The 19,693-nt window shown below is 37.1% G+C and overlaps 1 protein-coding gene across 5 annotated transcripts in view; it reads right to left on the bottom strand.

The window, feature by feature from the left end:
- The window catches only part of LOC148018495 (uncharacterized), a 58,726-nt gene extending 41,714 nt beyond the window's left edge, over positions 1-17,012 (bottom strand). For 2 of the 5 annotated variants that reach the window (XM_087662303.1, XM_087662300.1), the window contains exons 1-2: positions 16,609-17,012; positions 4,592-4,651 (exon numbers count right to left, since the gene is read on the bottom strand). In XM_087662303.1, the coding sequence (XP_087518429.1) occupies positions 4,592-4,651; positions 16,609-16,808 (260 nt within the window). In that variant the 5' untranslated portion in view covers positions 16,809-17,012. The remainder of the gene's footprint in view (positions 1-4,591; positions 4,652-16,608) is intronic. The other 3 variants (XM_087662299.1, XM_087662302.1, XM_087662301.1) reach the window with 2 other exon arrangements.
- Between the last annotated feature and the right edge of the window lie 2,681 nt (positions 17,013-19,693).

Raw genomic sequence — 19,693 nt, 5'->3', positions numbered from 1 at the left:
GTGATGTAGAGGCTAAAAATTTGGTCTTTTAAAAAGATGGAAAAAAATTCGTGCAAGTGTTAGCCTTTAAATGTGACAATGAATATTTTGTGGGTGCTCATGTGATTATTGAGACAAATTGGATGCTAGTATTGGGGATGATTTCAAGTTGTGCCATAGTGGACATTGCTATGTTGTGGTAGATAGCATATATTAAGTCATTAAATCTTGAATTGTAGCATATGGCAAGAAGGGATAACCCATTTGTTGACATGCTATCAAGGGCACAGTTTGACAAGGAAGAGGACATGATAGAAGATAAAGTGGATGATGATTTGACTACTAAAAATGCTTATTTTGCTATAGGGGCTAGTTGGATAGCTATTGTAAATGCAAGTACATGTGTCATAAATGAAGGTACAACTATCTAAGTGTTGGGACAGCATTATATGTAGCAAGTACAACAAGTAGACTAAGGAAGGGTGCTATCGTAATAGTGAATTTAGTAGCAAATAAAGTATTTTTAGCAAGTCAAAATGCATGGATAGTAGAAGGTAAGCATTATAGATGTTATATTTCAAACATGGAGAATTTTTTGGAGGACTTATATGCAGATGATTGGTTGAAAATAGGACAACATCTCACCACATTGTCCAACAAAGAGGAGTGGTCAGATGTAGAGTACAAAAGAATAAAGAGAAAGGCATATGGATTTTTCATGAAAGATGATTATCGTTAGAATCATGCAAAGAAAAAGAATGGGACTTCATTGTTACGAGTCATTGGGGATAGAGCTACTTAGCTGTGGATTTTGTAGTGATTAAAGTCTACGGGCTAGCCATAGAGGTGTTTAGGTCTTTTTCAAGAAGACATAAAATATTAGTGGCAGAATATATACAATGATATAGCATACTTTGTGGAATCATGTAGTACTTGCTAAATGTACTTTGTTGTGAGACACAAAGATGGGTTGGAATTGACTTATCCATTTTCTATGCACTATAAATTGGTGGTTGATTTAGAGACAATGCATATAGGTCTTTGGTAGATGCAGTATCTTATACTTGCACAAAAGGATTTAACAAATCAAGTGGAGGGAAGAGCTCTTAGTATAAAGACTACACAGGCTATTTGTAGATTTCTCTTGGAAGAGGTGTTTTGCTCATATGGATGTATTGGCAAGATTATAGTTGTTAGAGGGGAATTAGATGTAGACGAGGCTCACAAGTTCTTCTTACGGTAGGAAATTAAGTTGGCTTTGACTACAACATACAATCCTAAAAGTAATGGAAAGAGCAAAAGGGGACACCTGCATATCATTAAGGCACTAGCAAAAGCATGTAGATGTAGGATAAAAGAGTGGCAAAGGGTGCTACCATTTGCATTATGGGCTAGCAAGATGACACATAGTGCAATGATAGGTTTTATACCTATCAAATTCATGTATGATCAGAAATCCATTATGCTGATTGATATGGTTGCTAAATGGAGTGTACTTTCTTAGCAAGAAGGGTTGAGTAGAGAGGAAACGTTGACTCTATGCTTTAGACAATTGGAGAGAAGGCCAAAAGACATTAAGATAGTAGTTTCTAGGTTGCAGGTAGTAAGGCTTCAAAATAAGAAGAGGTTTGATAAGAGGTATCGACTAAGATAGAGGGTAATACAGGGAGGATAATTGGGTGTTGATTTATAATAGCAACTTAGAGAACCATCACAATGCTATTTGCACGATGTCAAAGCAATGATTTGGTCCATATGTAGTACGACATGTACATGACAATGCTTCTTATTCACTCAATGAGTTGGACGAGATTGCATTGCAAATTCTACAGCAGGTAAGTAGATCAAGCTCTTCAAGAGAGAGGAGTTTGATGCATACAAGATATAGGAGCTGGAGATAGAATCTATTCGTGGTATAGTGGAAGAGGAAGAAGAGGATGACATGGAGATGAATGATGAGGGCTCTGAGCCTGTGGATGCTTAATACAACTATAGTAGACAGGTTGAGGTAGAATTGAAAATCTTGAAAATTTCTCTATCTCAACAAGGATTTATGGTAGCTAACACTTCCAAGATGGACTTTTATACCTAATGAAGAGGCCTACCAAGTTTGATTATCATTTAGGTTCGTATGCAAAAGTTACAGGGATGAGAAATTTGATGTCTAGCCAAGACTAGTGCAATAAAAGATAGTTACAGGTTGTGCATAAACTTTTAGATGCTAAAATCTTTAGAATTTGGTTGTGACTTATTCATAAGATTGTAGATTAAAAGCAAGCCTATAACTTTACATGAGAAACCGTAGAGATTCGACTTATGGATCAAAATACATGTACAATTTTTGGTAGGGTGGTCTTGTGGGATAGTTTTTGGGCAAAGAGAGAGATTGAATCTGATGCATGTAAAGTATTGTACACGGCATATACTTTAATAAAGATGGTTAGGGATGACTTATGGAATACGCAAGTCATAGAAAAGGACCGAGATAGTCAAGGAGAGAAATTTAGAAGCATAAGCTGTGAAGGATGAAAGGCAAGATGATAGGGTAGATGAAGAAGGTATTGCAGAAGAAGAAGAAGAACTTAAAGTAGAAGATCATGACTTTGAACAAACAATTGAGGTTGGGGATGATGATGGATAGCTATGGCTCATTCAAAGGATGTGAAAGTTTGGAGGAGGTGGATGTCATGACACAATGTTCCCAATTAGTAAAACTTATAGATTGCATAGAAATGCTATGATTTCATTTGTGTGTTGTGACCAATGTTTGGCAGGAAAAATGAAAGTTGATTATATCTTAAAGATTATATGGGAGTATGAGTGATAATTTGAGATACATCAAAGACTTATCAAGTGTAACACGGAGTTTGTATATGATATACTTGTCAAGTTAGTGACCATGTACTTTGCAAAGGTTGCAAATGATTGGACCAAAGGTGTAAAGAATGAGTTAGGATCCAAGATAATATCCACTTTTCATGGGACAAGGGCAAAGCATCCAAATACAGTGAACATACAAAGGATAAGAAAGAGAAAAGTGAGACTATTGAGTGAAGCCAATCGAGAGCCAATCATGGACAACCAAAAAGGAAAAAAACTAGCACAATTTTTGCACCTTGCTTGTGGAAAAAATGTGAAGAGGTTGGGAAGGAGAGATGTATGCTTCTAATGCTAAACAAGAAGCTCCCAAGATTGAGTAGAAGGAGAAGCCATCAAAGCTTATGGTAAAAGGACTTGAAGAAGGGTTTTAGGAGTGATGTCTAAAGTGTCTTTGCTATCCAAAACATAGCAAAATGGGGCAGCATGCTGTCCATGAAATTCATAACCTTCAAATAGATTTCTGAATGCACTTGTTGATGATGGAATTGGACTTTGTGACACTAGAGAAGGTTTGAGTACCATCAAAATTCAAGTTTAGAATGGATTTATGGGCAATAAGGAGCGTTTTGTTCTTACTATAATAAAATTGTCGTACAAGACAGAAGTGGTTTTTGCAGTCCCATAATGGATAAAGAATGGTTTTGATGGATTCAAATGCTTTGTATTACTTCTTGGCATTAATATATATCAACTACTATAGAGATTTGGATGTATGTGTGGATCTCCTTTGCAACTCGACTCACAAAAAAATGCTCTAGTAAGCCTACTTGATTGGACTCCTTCCTTAGTAGTTCGATTCATGCACTCTACAATACCATTTTGGGGTGGGATGTATGGGGAAGTTAACCGATGCTTAATATCCATCTCATTACAAAGATGCTCAAATGCCTTAGAGACATATTCATCACCATTATCATATTGTAGACATTTCAACCTATGTCCAGACTAGTTCTCTAATCATAGCAAGAAAGCATTGAAATATAGGCAAAACATCCAATTTCTGCTTAATATACTTAATAGAATAGGTCCAAACCTTATGTGTATAATTATATATGAATGCAACAAAGTACTTTGCACCACCTAATGAGTGACAAAGCATGGGACCACAAACATTTGAATACTTCCTTTGCAACTTGACTCACCAAAAATGCTCAAATAAGTTTGCTTGACTAAGCATACTACATACTGATCTTCCCTTAGTAGTTCAATTCATGCACTTTGCAACACCATTTTGGGGTGGAATATATGGGGCTATCAACTAATATTTAATATCTATATCATTACAAAGCTACTCAAATTCCTTAGAGACGTATTCATTCCCATTGCTAGATTGTAGGCATTTTAGCCTATTCCTAGAGATGGGTTCTCAACCATAGTAAGAAAGCATTGAAGCATAGGTATTTACTTTTTGCTTAATAGGATAGGCCCAAACCTTATGCAAATATTCATATATGAATGTAATAAAGTACTTCGTACCACCTAATGACAGATAGAGCATGGGACCACAAACATCTAAATATCTTCTCCACAACTCGACTCACCAAAAATGCTTCACTAAGCTTGGCTGACTAAGTATATTACGGACTCTTTCCTTAGTAGCTTGGTTCATGCACTTTGTAGTACCATTTTGGAGTGGGATGTATGGGACAATCAATTGCCACACAAAACCATGCATTCCTATTTAAGAACAACATATGGATTTACTATCTTATGGCATAAGCTGATGATGTACCGTGTCCAAAGGTAGCGTGCATTATCGACATGTCGTTGATCAATATCTTCACTTCGCCATCTAGAAAAGCCAGATAATGAAAATATGAAAATGTTTTAAATATTTGCATGCAAGGTGATTGAGATACACATTTCCTAGCATAAAAATGATTAATCCAATTCCTTACACAAAATGTGTCATACAATATAAGTTTTTTTAAAACACCTCTAGTATTTAAACATAACTAGCATCATTTAGTGTTCCCCCATCCTCTCTCTCTCTCTCTCTCTCTCTCTCTCTCTCTCTCTCTCTCTCTCTCTCTCTCTCTCTCTCTCTCTCTCCATTAATAAAGGAGTTTGAATTGATGAACAAAGATATCTATAAAGGGCCATTTGGCCAACCAATCTACATGAACATGGATGTGCATGTAGATCACCAATGAAAAATGTGAATTTACACAACATTTTGGATTAAGTACTCACCATACTTTTTATTAGAAAATCTCTATTCTAGTATCCCTAGCTTATTATTAGTTTTTCAAATCTTCCATAGACATTTCAAACCCTAGGTTAGGAAAGGGTCACTAGACAAGTAAAGAGTCCAAAATCATGTCCCATAAATCATGGTGCCCTCTAAACACACAAATTATCCTTCACATGGAATGGAACAATGGCAAGGTATTGCTTGTTGAATCTAGCACATCAACGATACATGCCTAGCTACGTTTGACCATCTTGTTTAGCTAGGGGTGGAACTAGCTAAGTTTAGCTAGAGAACTTCTTGTTTTGCATCCCAAGGAACATAAGTAGCCAAAATTTCACTAATATAGAATTGGCTAACAATTGATTATATGATGGATGCCAGTAGGACTTCTTAAGAACCACTTGCCAAGAACAAACAAGATGAGTCAAACAATAATGATGATGTCAATAACGTATCAATTGATAACTATAAATTACATGGCACCATGAGGTCTAATGTGAGTATGGTCATTCAAACTACAAGCAACTTTGAGAAGATAAAGGCAAGATATTGGTGGCAAGGGATGTATCAAGAGATTGCACACTTTGTTGAATAATGTACTACATGTCAAATGTATTCAAGCAATCAAACATAGAGATGGGTTGCACCCAACCTATCCCCTCATCTATTCATTATAAATGGGTGGTAGATTTGTTGACTATGACTATAGGTATGTGGAAGAAGAGATATCTCATGCTTGCACATGATGATTTGACAAATTAGGTGGAAGGTTGAGCTCTTAGTGTGAAGATAGCACAAACTGTAGGTACTTTTCTTTTGGAACATGTCTTTTGCCATTATGGTTGTGTAGGAAAAATGACAGCTAAGAGAGGAGAAATGCATGTAGATGAACTATGAATTCTTTGCTTACTTACGATTTAAACTTGCAGTGACTTTAGCCTATAATACGAAGGGTAATCAGAAGAGCGAGTGGGGACATCTCATAGGGCTATCATGTGCATCTCCAGATCAAAAGTTCCTCCATGCCTTTAGGTATACATATATAATCCTAGGAAATTTGAGTAATGCCAAAATGTATAGAGTCTTATTTTCACAACATGAAGTAGATGGATCCCATAATATCTCACAAAGAAAATTCTTATTAGGGTAGTAATGAAAACTAATATGAAATCATGGGTAGTGTGATCATTTGAGCAACCTTGAGGTGCGTATGGAAAGCCCAAGCTTGTGACTTCCAATAAACAAATTTGTCCACAATGTAAGTTGAAATGCAATCAAGTTGTTCCTTATGCATGCCTTATCTGTGAACATGGTTTCCTAAGTATCTTATAATGCTACCTTATGGAACAACTTTCCCCTCCTAAGCCACAACTAGAAAGTTTTATTTTGTGTAGCTCATGAGAGCTAATTTGTGGGTTTTAATGTGCAGTCTTGAAGCTAAAGCAAATAAGTCCATATGTCCATGAATCTACAAGTATTATCCTTGTCAACCCTCAAGAACATAAAGGTACCATGATATCATCTTCCAAGGCTTGACCTACTAATTGTGTTTTGAAGGGAAAGACAAGTTGACCACCTCATCATTTTTTGTCTGATGGGATAACATTGTCACAATGGAATGAGTTGCAAGAACAACAAACAAAGGACTCAATGGACACCCACAATGATTTGTGGACCCGTGACCATTTGATCTTAAAGAGTTTTGCAATCCACAACATTTCCTAGGGAAAAAGAAGCATGTAGGCTAAGACAAAACTTGTGTATCGATAATTATTGTCATGCAAATACTTAGTCAAGCTACAAGAATACCCTATTGATAGCAGTGCCAGTGAAATTGTGTAACAATAGTTGCCAAGTGTAGAGATGTAGAAATGATCATTTAGAGATTCAAATAAAAATAAATGCAAAAATGGAAATAACTACTCCATTGTCTCCAATCTCTACATTTGAAGTCTAGTCTGATGGTTTCCATCTTGCATGGCCATACTTTAGACATCACATAGAAGTAGCTTGAGGTAGCCCCAACACCAAGGAGGACAGGCAAAAACTAATCCAATAGTTTCCAAACATAGCCACCAAAGACATCATATAGAGTTAAAATGCAATGGTAGCTTGCCCAAATGACATTGAAAGGCATGCACAAGTTGTTTAAGCATTGTAAAATCTAGAGAAACATGATAGAAATGGACATGTTGCCAACCAACCACATTCTCTGGCACGTGTGGTAAGAAATAATCATTGTCTATAACATACATGCAAACTAGCATACTCTAAGTCTCCATAGATAGGGAAGTGCAATGTATAACCATGCTCTAAGGGACATAGACGAAGCCATAGATCCTATTTATTAAGGATTGTTGATGCAAAAGCATTCTAGTCATTGCATTTGGATATGTCCATAGGATCATCTTTAGATGTGAACTAAGAGGGACCTGCATATATATTGAAGTCATCCATCAACAGTCTAGGCCACTAAGTCTATGACATGATTGTAATTTTTTCCATAAGTCATGGCAATGTGTTACACCATTCCCTAGCTAGCCACCTAACCTCACCTTCATAAGGAATCTCAATCACACTTGATTCGCCACATACATCCCATTTAATTATAACCAATATTGGTTGCAATTTCTCATGCACAATCACACCCAAATAGTTCATTGATGGGCCCAAAGATAAAATAATTTGAAGCCATGACAATGACTACATTCTTGCCTCTTTATGACTTATATGTTCAACTGCACATAATACATCCCAAGCATTTTCATGCAACACTCTCCACATATATCATGCTAGTTGCTCTATGAGAGCAAACACCTTGTAGATTGCAAGTGTCAATTTTCATAAGGAATAGGAATACACATTAGGTGCAAGACTATTACTTAGTCTACCTCCCCTTTTGCTTTGTTTCAATGCACCCAATATCTCCTCATCCAAGAAAACAACAATTGGTGCAAATTCACTTGTTCTATGATCATCACTCTTTGAACTAGATGGATAATCAATATTCTTAGTATATTGATGCATGCAACTTCTATCCTAAGTGTAATCACTTCCCCTTGCTTGTTAAACGCAAGCTGCGTAGGTGGATCACTTCATCTACCCACCATTAGAAATAAAAAAATATAACTTGATGTAATTCCCCATGACCCCTTCTCTTTTATCATGGGCTCCCGAAGTAGTTTTTCACTTCCTCCTCACATACATGTGAGCCACTTCATTGTGACTTTCTTAACTACCAGAAGGTTATCCCATCTTTGAGTGTGGCCATTTGTGCTATATGTAGTGATAAGGGATAAACCAATTGTTTTCTCTTTTCCTTGCTATGCTTTGCATGGAAAAACATTTGTGTGTAAGTCTATATGAGGTCCATCATCATGCATCTCAAGATCATCATTCAAATGATACATGTCCTTATTGGAAGCACTTGCTACCATAAAGTGCCTCAACTTTCCACAAGGAAAAGAAAAAGCTAGAAAATGTATCACATGTCAATCTAAACCATATAATTGATTTATAACTAGTTGGGACACCTTTTGATTATATCCCAAACCATGCAAAGTCAAATCTTATTCTTTGGGGGGTCGCAAAACCTTCCTAATTGTAGCTAGAACATCTAGCAAAAGTGGCCAAAAATGACCAAATAGCCTTTACCCTCACCACAAATCAACCTGTTGCTCCAAGAAATGGCACATGTCCAAATTAAAGTAAAAGCTTATATCCACATCCCCCTCCCCCCCCCCCCCCCCCCCCCCCCCAATTATATCTCTTTTTTCAAGTGATTTGCATTCACAAAAGAGCTACACGAATTATATCATCATATGGTACTCACATAAAAAGTCTTGGGATGTGTTGATATTTTTATCAAGTAGATCTAGTTATAAATGAAGTGTTGAGATGGCAAGCTCAACACATGCAGACATTGATGATGGACTGCATGGCTAGATGGGTCTGCACGTCTATACTTAGCATGTTGGTGGTTATTATGATACTCACATGGTCATTGACTTATCACTTATTATATTTAGTTTATTACACCTACCTACAACTAGCAAAGATATAGCGCTAGTCGATTAGTGTAGACTGTTATGCATTGTTTGACTTAGTAGGCCACTTTCTTTTATGTTTTATCTTATCTATACTTTGTATACATTGTATTGTGTGTGGAAGAAAAATAAGAAATCAACAAGAAAATGTTTTGGCCTCCATCTCTCTTCTTGTGTTCTTGAGTGAGCTTTCTCTTGTGTATATAGTGTGTGTTTGGCACAGTAACTCAAGAAAGTTTCCCCACCATGTGATTATTGACATGATATCAGAGCCATGCCACTGAGAGGCATTGATTTTGAAGGCTCAAGTGAAGGAAAATAAGCAAGGTTTGAGCAAGCAAGCAATGGGTAATAAGCTCTCCCATTCTTCCACTCTTTTTCTTGGATAGTGCCTGTGGAGGCATTGGAAGTAGGGTGGTAGAGTGAAAATCTCAGATTGCTGTGAGATTTGGTGTGTGACCAGAGCATTGCAAATTCTGCAGGTTAGTCTTGAAGGGCTAATCACAGTTTTTTTGGGCATTTGAGGCCGTTTCAGGCCCCATTTTAGAGCCTCAAGGTTGCAGACAACAATTTTAGGGTACACTATGATTTCGGCTGTATTGACTGAACATGGGTGTATAGGTTATAGATTTCGAATCTGTAATTTTTGAGGTGTTTGTCAAGAAGAAAACATAAGGTTTATTTGCAAATAGGTCGCAAATTACAGGTATTATTGAGCAATCAATGAAAAAGGTTGCTCGGTGTATTGCTATGCACTTGTTGTGAAAGGCTACAGAAGACTAGCTTACGGTGTTGTATCCCTTTTTGTGATAATGGCAAAGAATAGTGGAAATCCCATTATTGAGAAGCTCGACAAGAACAACTACCCTTCATGGAAGTTCCATGTGACGAACTTTCTCATTGGAAAGGGCCTTTATGAGTTTGTTTCAGGTGAAGAAAAGGAGCCAGAGTTGGGGCCACGACTGCAGATGAATTAAAGGCATGGAAAGAATGGAATGCAAAAGACAAAAAGGTGATGTACTAGCTATTTGCAGTCATTGATAATACTATGCTGGCACATATCAGGAATGCAGAAACTTCACATGCATCTTGGATAATTTTTGAGAAAATGTTTTCAATAAATACAAAGGTACAAAAGATTCAACTCAAGCAAGAGTTGAATACCTTGAAGAAAGGGAAAATGTCTATCAATGAGTATGTTTTGAAGGTGAGGAGCATTGTAGATGCTTTAGCAGTGATTGATGCAATGCTTGAATATGATGATTTGGTTTCATCCACTTTGAGTGGCCTAATAATGAGAAGGCATGGAAATCATTTGTTACTTCAGTATACGTACGGAAGCCATTTCCAGATTTTGATGAGCTAGTCTCTCTCATGATTATCGAAGAGATCAATATGTAGGGTGACTCGTCTGAAAGAATTAGTAAACAGGTCCAAGCATTTTACTCAAGTTTAGGAAGGGGACATGGTAGATCCTCTTCGAGAGGTCGTGGTATGGGATGTGCTGGCAATAACCAGCAAAATAGGTTCAATCAACAATTTGGTGAAATGCAGGTTTCAGGAGGCAGAGGAAACTTTAGAGGCAGGGGGAGCTCTAGACGAAGAGGTGGATGGCAGAATAGAGGTTCTAGAAATTCTGCTATTGTTTGCTATTATTGTGGCAAAGGTCATATTGCAGCCCATTGTTATGCTAAGTATGATGATATTCATAGTAGTAAATTGCAACAAGGAAACTATGCATTGTCTTCACGATAAAATGAAGACAAAAATGAGCATTTGTTTGTTATGCAGCATATGATGAATGCAGTTACAGAAAAGGGAACACATGATGATGTATGGTATGTCGATTCAAGTGCATCTAATCATATGACCAATCATGTTGAATGGTTTGGAAAGATGCAGGACTTACAAAATCCAGGTTATGTGCAAACGGGTGATGATTCATGCCACCCAATTTCACAAATTGGAAAGGTTCCCTTGTCCTTCCATGATGGCCAGACAAAGAGTCTGATAGATGTATTACTTGTGCCTTCAATCACAAAGAATCTAGTATCTATTGGCCAAATGGTAGAGCAAGGGTTGCAGGACTGATTCAATGCAAAAGGTTGTTTTGTAGAAGACTTTAATGATAAGTGTAGGTTGGTCACAAAAGGAAGTAGAGTTGGCCACATGTTCACTTTAGATGTTGGAATTCTTGCAATGGATGTTGCTATGTATGCTAAAGGAAAAGGAGTGGTTACAGACATTGAAATATGGCATAAACGTATTGGACATGCAAATGTGCAAATGCTAAAATTAATGCAGTACAAAAGATTGGTTATAGGGTTGCCTTCCATTAGAGTTGCAAAATTTCATAAAGTTTGTGAAGCATGCCAGTTTGGTAAGCAAGGAAGACAACCACTTCTCGCATGATAGAGAAGTGAATAGAAATATACTTGATGTAGTGCATATAGATGTTTGGGGGCCTACACAAAATGTTCAGGAGGATAGTAGGGAGTTTGATTTACATGACTATCACAAGGCCAGACTTGAGCTATGCTGTTGGCTTTGTCAATCAGTTTATGCAAATGCCTAGAAAGTCTCATTTGGATGCAGTTAGGTAAGATATGTGAAGTCCACTTTACATTATGGACTTTTTTATAAGGCATGTAAGGATATGCAGGTCTTTGGATACACAGATGCAGATTGGATTGGTAGCATGTCAGATAGAAGATCTACTAGTGGATTCATGTTTTCCCTTAATAGTGTAATAGTTACATGGAAAGCAACCTACAGTTGCTTTATCGAGTATAGAGACTGAGTATAGAGGTGTTGCTATGGCAGCATGTGAGATGGTATAGCTACAAAAGTTATTAGGTGATTTGGATGTGAAAGGAGATGGTCCAATTGTCATTCATTGTGACAACATGAGCATCATACAGTTAGCTAGGAATCCAGTGTTCCATGCTAAGACAAAACACATTGAGGTGCACTACCACTTTGTGAGAGAGAAGGTACTTGCAGGAGAGATTGACTTGGTATATGTCACCACACATGATTAGATAGCTGACATTTTCACAAAGGCATTGGGTGCAGAGAAGCTTCGAAAGTTTCGAAGCTTACTTAGAGTTGCAGAGATAGAGTTGAGCTTGAGGGGGAGTGTTGAGATGGCAAGCTCAACATGTGCGGACATTGATGATGAACCACCTGGCTAGATGGGTCCGCACGTCTACACTTAGCACATTGGTAGTTACTATGATACTCACATGGCCACTAACTTATCACTTATTATATTTAGTTTGTTACACCTACCTACAACTGGCAAAGATATAGCGCTCGTTGATTAGTGTAGACTATTATGCATTGTTTGACTTAGTAGGCCACTTTCCTTTATGTTGTATCTTATCTATACTTTGTGTACATTGTATAGTGTGTGGAATAAAAAGAATAAATCAATAAGAAAATGTTTCGGTCTCCATCTCTCTTCTTGTGTTCTTGAGTGAGCTTTCTCTTGTGTATATAGTGTGTGTTTGGCGCAGCAACTCAAGCAAGTCCCCCCACCATGCGATTCTTGACATGAAGGGTTCATAAACAAGTGACAATGAGGGATGAGGGGCCAATAAAATGACACTTAAATGTTCTCGCGGAGTATACCTCTAAGAAATCATCTATATAATACGCATTCAAAGGATATTAAGAAAAAACCCTTACTTTATATGCTATAAGGTCTTAAAATGACCCCTTTTACTTTACTAAACTTACAATTTTTTTTCAAATTGTAATTAAAAAATCCATTTTGTAAATGTAATCCTGTAAATTTTACTAAATATAATACCCTTTCTTTCGAACTCATGTGGTATCTTACATGTTCTATAAAATGGACCCCTCGGGCCTATTTTTAAAAAGAATGTTTATAATAAAATGGTGATATTAGTTTCTCTTTTGACAATTACCTCTAGTTAATTTGCGTTAAATGGTTTAATTTTAGGAATAATGCTAACAACAAAAGGGAAATGCTCCTATTATGCATGCTTGAAATGCATCCTTGTTTTTATTTGACAAAGATATTCATGCCAATTATTGGCACAACAGGTTCACTCCATTTAGTTGTCCTGTAATATTTGAGGCATATGTCTTGGATCTTGTCTCTTGAGGGACATTTTCTTAGATATTTAATCATATAATGTATAATGCATTTGTAATGTCTAATTACACTATTTTCAATAGTATTTTTTGAGAGCACTTGTTTGCATTCTTGAGAATGCGTGCAAAATAGCCGCCTTGCATCTTCATTGAGGAACCTCATGTGATATAATGAGGATATAATTACCTTTAGCATTCATGAAAACTAGGGTTTGGGATGAAGAGATTTATTGAATTTGAAAAACAACCTTAGAATATTTTAGAGAAGGTTAATTACAATCGAGAATCATTTTAACTATCATCAAATAACTTTTCAAATTTAAGAAAAAACCTAAAAATCATCAAGGTTGAAGGTTTTTGCATTAGTTCTCAAAATAGTTTTCCATGAACACTTATAATCTCTATCTTATGCCCTTGAGGTGTCTAATGAGAGATACATCTTGTTTTGAGTTAGAGCTCATAAGAGGAAATTAATTTCATTAGATTCCTCTATACTTCTCCTATTTGCTTTTGTTGAGAAGTTGAAAAAAGAATTGCATGACATGTTAATGGAGGGACAACTAGGAAATAACCATGTTTAACTTAAGGAACTTGATGGGGAGAATAACATCTTCAAGTTGTGTATAGGTGGGCCACTTCCACTGTAGATCTTTTCTTTTTAGGCATAGATGTGATTAATTTAGTTTCGATTAAGTGTCTATCACACAATGCTTGCAGTCAAGTTATGCATGTGTTTGAATAGGTTTGATCAAAAGTCTATTACGACCAAGTTGTACATCACAACTTTTCATTTGAGTCTTGCAAGTAGTGAATGTGTATTACATAGTGGTACCAACTTATTGGGCAATCCAAGATAAAAGTGTTTAGCAACAACAAGAAGGTGAAACAAGAGGGTGGAAAGCCTCCATTGTGCTAGTAAACCTTGTCATTAGATGTTGCCATAGCTTTTCCACCTACATATAAGCATCAACATGTAACAAGAAGGTGGAACTAGAGGTTGTTGATTCCAAACTAGAGATTAATCCTAATGTCTCCACCTATATGCAAGCATCGCCATGCAACCATAAGAAGGTGGAAGTGGGGGTTATGAAGGGATGTTGGTGGTAAAACAAGTGGTTGTTCTTGGTAATGATAAACTTGTTGTTGGAGGTTAACCCTAGTGTGTCCACCTATGTGAAAGCATCATTTTGTGAATCTCTCCTTAAGAAGGGGTGCCATTCAAGTGAGATTTAAGCTCCCAATGTGCCATAGGAAGGCAAGAGCTCTAACCACTTGATCTAACACTAGAAATAATTTGGTCTTTTTATTGTAACTCGTAGATTTGTGTATTGTGGATCAAGATCTAAATTCTAAATAATTTAATTTTCATATACTACTTTAAACCTATTTCTTGGATCTTGTCTCTTCATGGACATTTTCTTAGATCTTTAATCATATAATGCATTTTTAATGCATAATTACACTATTTTCAATAGCATCTTTTGAGAGGTCTTATTTGCATTCTTGAGAATATGTGCAAAGAGCCACCTTGCATCTTAATTGAGCGACCTTGCATCTTAATCACCTCTAATGTTCATGAGATCCAAGGTTTAGGATGAAGTGATCTATTAAATTCGAAAAACAACCTTAGAAGGTTTTAGAGAATGTTAATTAAAATCTAGGGTTATTTTAGTTATCATCAACGAACTCTTCAAATCTAAAAAAAACTGAAAAATTGTCAAGCTTGAAGGTTTTTGCATATGCTCTCAATAGTGTTTTCCATGAACACTAATCACCTCTATCTTGTGCCCTTGAGGCATCTCCAACTTGTGTGGAGATGGGCGACTTCCATTCTAGATCTTTTCCTTTTAGGTACATATGTGATTGATTCAGTTTTGATTAAATGTCTATTGCACAATGCTTGCCAAGTTATGTATGTGTTTGAATAGTTATGATCAAAAGCCTGTTAAGACCAAGTTGTATAGCACAACATTTCATTTGAGTCTTGCATATGCCTAATTGAGTGTGATTAATAGTGAATGTGTATTACATAGTGCTACCAAGTTATTGATAAATCCAACATAAAAGTGCTTTTTAGCAACAATAAGGAGGTGAAATAAGAGGGTGGAAAGCCCCCATTATGCTAGTAAACCTAGTCATTAGATGTTGCCATAGCTTTTCCACCTACATATAAGCATTGCCATGTGACAAGAAGGTGGAACTAGAGGTTTCTGATTCCAAACACGATAGTTTATGGGGGTTATTCCTAAAGTTAGGAATAACCTCTCATAGTATGTGGATGTTATAGTTTATGCAAGCATTACCATGTGACCACAAGAAGGTGGAAGTGGAGGTTTTCAAAGGGATGTTGGTGGTAAACCTAGTAGTCATTCCTAATAATGATAAACTTGTTTGTTGGTTTAGGTTAACCCTAGTGTGTCCACCTAAGTGAAAGCATCATTTTGTGAATCTCTCCTTAAGAAAAGGGTGCCTTTCAAGTGGGATTTAGACTCTCAACTTTCCGTAGGAAGGCAAGAGCTCTAACCACTTCACCTAACACTAGAAATAATTTGATCTTTTTGTTGTGACTTGTAGATTTGTGTATTCATGGATCAAGATCTAAATTTTATCAACATTGTGCAATCCTATTAGGTTTACAAGGTTCTCTTTCAACATGCACAAGATCTAAAAATGCAAGAGAAAGTGCTAGCTCTTTAGCACATTATTGGACTTCTAATAATTTGTCGGTATGCAAATGTTTGCATTTAGTATACAAAAAGTTAGCAAAATAATTTGGAAAGAATAATGGAACCATCATTAATTCATTATGAGCATGGAGTACATAAGTTCAATCTAGCCTCTTAATAGCATTAACTTTGTGGCATATCTAAGCTATTAGTAGGTGAAAGTGAAGATGGCATTTTTAGTGTTATGATGCTTTGTTTTGCAAAATGGATTCTTAAAAGGATCCCTTATGCATGCATTGCATTTGCTGCAATTGAATAGTACATCAGCTAGTATATGCAATGCACAATTGGCCACTAACTTTTTTCTTTGGTTTTTCCGAGGGGGACTTCACATTCGTGCCTCAAGAAGGATCATGAAGTGAGGATTGTTCTAAGGTGGTGCTAAATGTAGTCTTTCTAGGACAATATTGTCTCCCTTTGTTCAAAATGTCTTTGTGATGCCCGAGGGTTATAGCCTATTTGGCTTGAGTGTGGGTTGAGTATCACACGTGTGTGAGTTCGAGAACCCTTGGTTGTGCTTCCGGGGTGGCACAAATCTATGTGTGTCTAAAACTCTCACTTATACTGAAAGATCTCTTATTAGTTTGCTTGGGACTCGATCCCCAAGAGCATGAGTGGGCGGGGAGCTGCATGCAATCGGGGTGGGGGGGTGGTACATTACCTCATTTCAGCTTCACGCATTTGCTCTTCTTGGTCTCTCCACTGGCGCTCCTCTCGGCGGTACTCGAGGTCTTCCTCTCTCCACTGCCTGTCTTCGCCTCTCCACTGCCTGTCCTCCTCCCGCCATTGCTTGGACAGGCTGATGTCGAAGGCTGTCAGGACGATCTGGGCCATGTCCATGGGAGCTGACGACGAGCCCATCTAAAGACTGTAGTGAATTATAATCAGACGATAATATATTGTGAACCCCAATGATAACAACGAGGCCGGGCGCAGCAAATCCAGTCCATGCAGGTGAATCAGGAAGGAGACAATATCATGGCACATGCGCTCTCTCTCTCTCTCTCTCTCTCTCTCTGTCTGTCTGTGTCTCTCTCTCTCTGTGTGTCTGTGTGTTTGCGCGCAGGCGTATCCAGACCATCCCCATCTCTGCACTCGCAGTATCCAAACCATCATCGTCACCCACCAACTCCAATCGTATCTTGCTTGGCCCGCATGTCCTTCTCTTGATTAGAAAAATCTAACACTAAACCAACTTCCATAAACTTCACCTAAAAGAAATAAAAAAAAAAAGAAAAGGGCTGATTATGCTCAAGCTTTCATATTGTACTTATAATACTTACACCATCAACTTAGGATGCAATATTCGACAACTTAGGGAAACTTCACCAAACAAAAGAATAAGACAAGAGCGGATGATGCTCAACCTTTTCACTGTATTCATAATAGTCACAACATCATCTTGGATGCCCAACTTTTCACACTACTCATAATAACATCATCTTAGGATTCAACTACATGTGGTTAACATCATCTTAGGATGCAAAGGATGGCCATAATTTATTGGTCCTTCCTAAAGTGATGCACGTGCTTGCTTCCACAATGTCATGTAATTCCATCATCATGGCCAAATAGGCTAGCCCTCCAACTAATTTATATTCAAACAAGTGACATTATAAGGATGTGTGGAATTTGTTGTTTAAATGGACTTCTTTGATATGTTACATAGCATTCTATAACTTAGTTCATCATCTGCAAACAAGATACTACTCAAAGCAATGATTATCGAATCACATGAGTGAAATTACAAGGGCCCATGGAAACTATGATCTAAATAAACTCTTCGATCGACATGAATTGACAATAGTGTTGGGATTTATAACATAGTAGCTATCTACTTGTTGCAGGCTAATTGCAAATAGCAAATGCAAATTAAAATTTTAAAGTAAATTTCTCAAAAGACACATGGATTTAAATGATACTATTTATGTGTGCAACCATTTCTTTATGGATTGTTATGATAAGGTCTTCATGTATATGGCCAACAAAAGAAGAATTAAGTTTCAAATGGTCTATCTAGCTAGGGTTTTGTAGAGGAGTAAGGTGAGAGATTCTACCTTAATGTATTATAAATTATATCTAGCAACTTCAATGAGGAGTGCAATAATGTCTTCTTGGTTTGGTAGTTTTGGGGAAATGGTAGTGGAAATAGTACGATGTTTATAAATGATGTGTTATAGCCTTTTTAGGATGTTGTAGTTATTCTATTAGGGACAAATAGAACCACAAAATGGGCAAGCAAATGAATATCAATAAGAGTTGATAGTTCATAAGTTGATGTAATCAATTTTAGTTGATGATCAAATCCATTTCTCCAAAGGTTGGTTAAGATAGTCATGAGATTTTACCAATTGACTTAAACTGCAATGTATGCGGTTTTTCATACATCAAATTATTAATTGCAGTAACAAGAGCAGCCTAGTTATCCTTGAGTCAATGGATACAATTAAACCATTAAGGGATATGCTCTTGATACATTGACCTTGTAATTTTAATAGTGGCAAGCCTATTAGTAGAGTAAAAGAGCATCGACATACATTCTAAACTAGTGGCTTTTAGTGTTCAAAAGGATTAAGCAACATGACATAAAATATGATTTATGCCAATGAAAACCCTTAGTTCATTGTAGGCATCCAAGAAGAACAATTCAAGTCATATTCAACACTGTTTAAAAAGGGCAAAAGATGATCTATTTCTAATGAATTATTCTCACTACAATGACCTCAATCTACCTTCAAGTAAAAGCCAAGTATACACCTTGATGTGTTTCTTCTAGTAGACCTTTCATTAGTGTAGATCAATCTTCTTAGTTCCTAACCCTTCTAATAATCATTTTAAGTCCTCTAGTCCTTTTCCCCACTCAAGGCATGAATACTATCAAAGTAGATAGTGCCGTGAATGCACTTTAAACGAGACTTTATTTATTAGATAAGAACATTTATCAATCACTTTACATTGTTCGCATGAGATGAAAATATAGTAACTTGATGTTATCTCTAATTGGGCTAGTGAAATGAAATTGGATTTATATTTTTGGTTAAATTATCTGCCCCATCAACCACCAAGTGTGCATGTGTGTGTGTTTCAACAAAATGTATGAAATATAGCAATTACAAGGAAAGAGCAATGTATTACAAGCTCGGAATCATATAAAAGCTTGAATGTAACAAGAAAACCAAACTCAAAAGGAAGGATACCCCCCTGTCACCTGAAAAATCAAATAGGAAGATATTTATTAGTAAAAGCTACTTAATTAGTCCTTTGTGTGTAGGTATATGTTAAAACACTACAAGGATTTAAGCTTATAGCAACGACGGGTAGCGACGACTGGTAGCGGCATCGCTAATTGTGTCGCAAATAGCAACGCTCCATAGGAAAAAAAAACAGTCCGAAATCGAGCGCAGCTTTATTTCGTGTTTTTGCGTTTTGTGTTTTGAGAGCGAGAGCGAGGGAGAGAGCGACTATCATGAGAGAAGGAGAGGAAGAAGACTTGCCGCCACCGTCACCGCCGCCGCCGCCATTGTTCCCGACGGAGAGGAGGAGCCTTCATCGCGAAGAGGAGCCGCCCCACAGTCGCCATATCTCATCGGTGAGTCTCCCTCTCTCCTTCTTTTGCTTGTTTAAGGTTTAAATCACTTTCTCTTTTGCTTGTTTAGGAGAGGAAATGAGAGAGAAAGATAGGGAGAGGGAGAAAGAGAAAGAGAGGGAGAGGGAGAGGGAGAGGGAGGAAATGAGAGAGGGAGAGA

The sequence above is a fragment of the Lygodium microphyllum genome, chromosome 21 (assembly GCF_053477565.2).
Source record: "Lygodium microphyllum isolate KBCC chromosome 21, Lygodium_microphyllum_v1.1.10, whole genome shotgun sequence".
Lineage (NCBI taxonomy): Eukaryota > Viridiplantae > Streptophyta > Polypodiopsida > Schizaeales > Lygodiaceae > Lygodium > Lygodium microphyllum.
The sequence above is the reverse complement of the archived record's forward strand: the minus strand, read 5'-3'. Positions and strand labels throughout refer to the sequence as shown.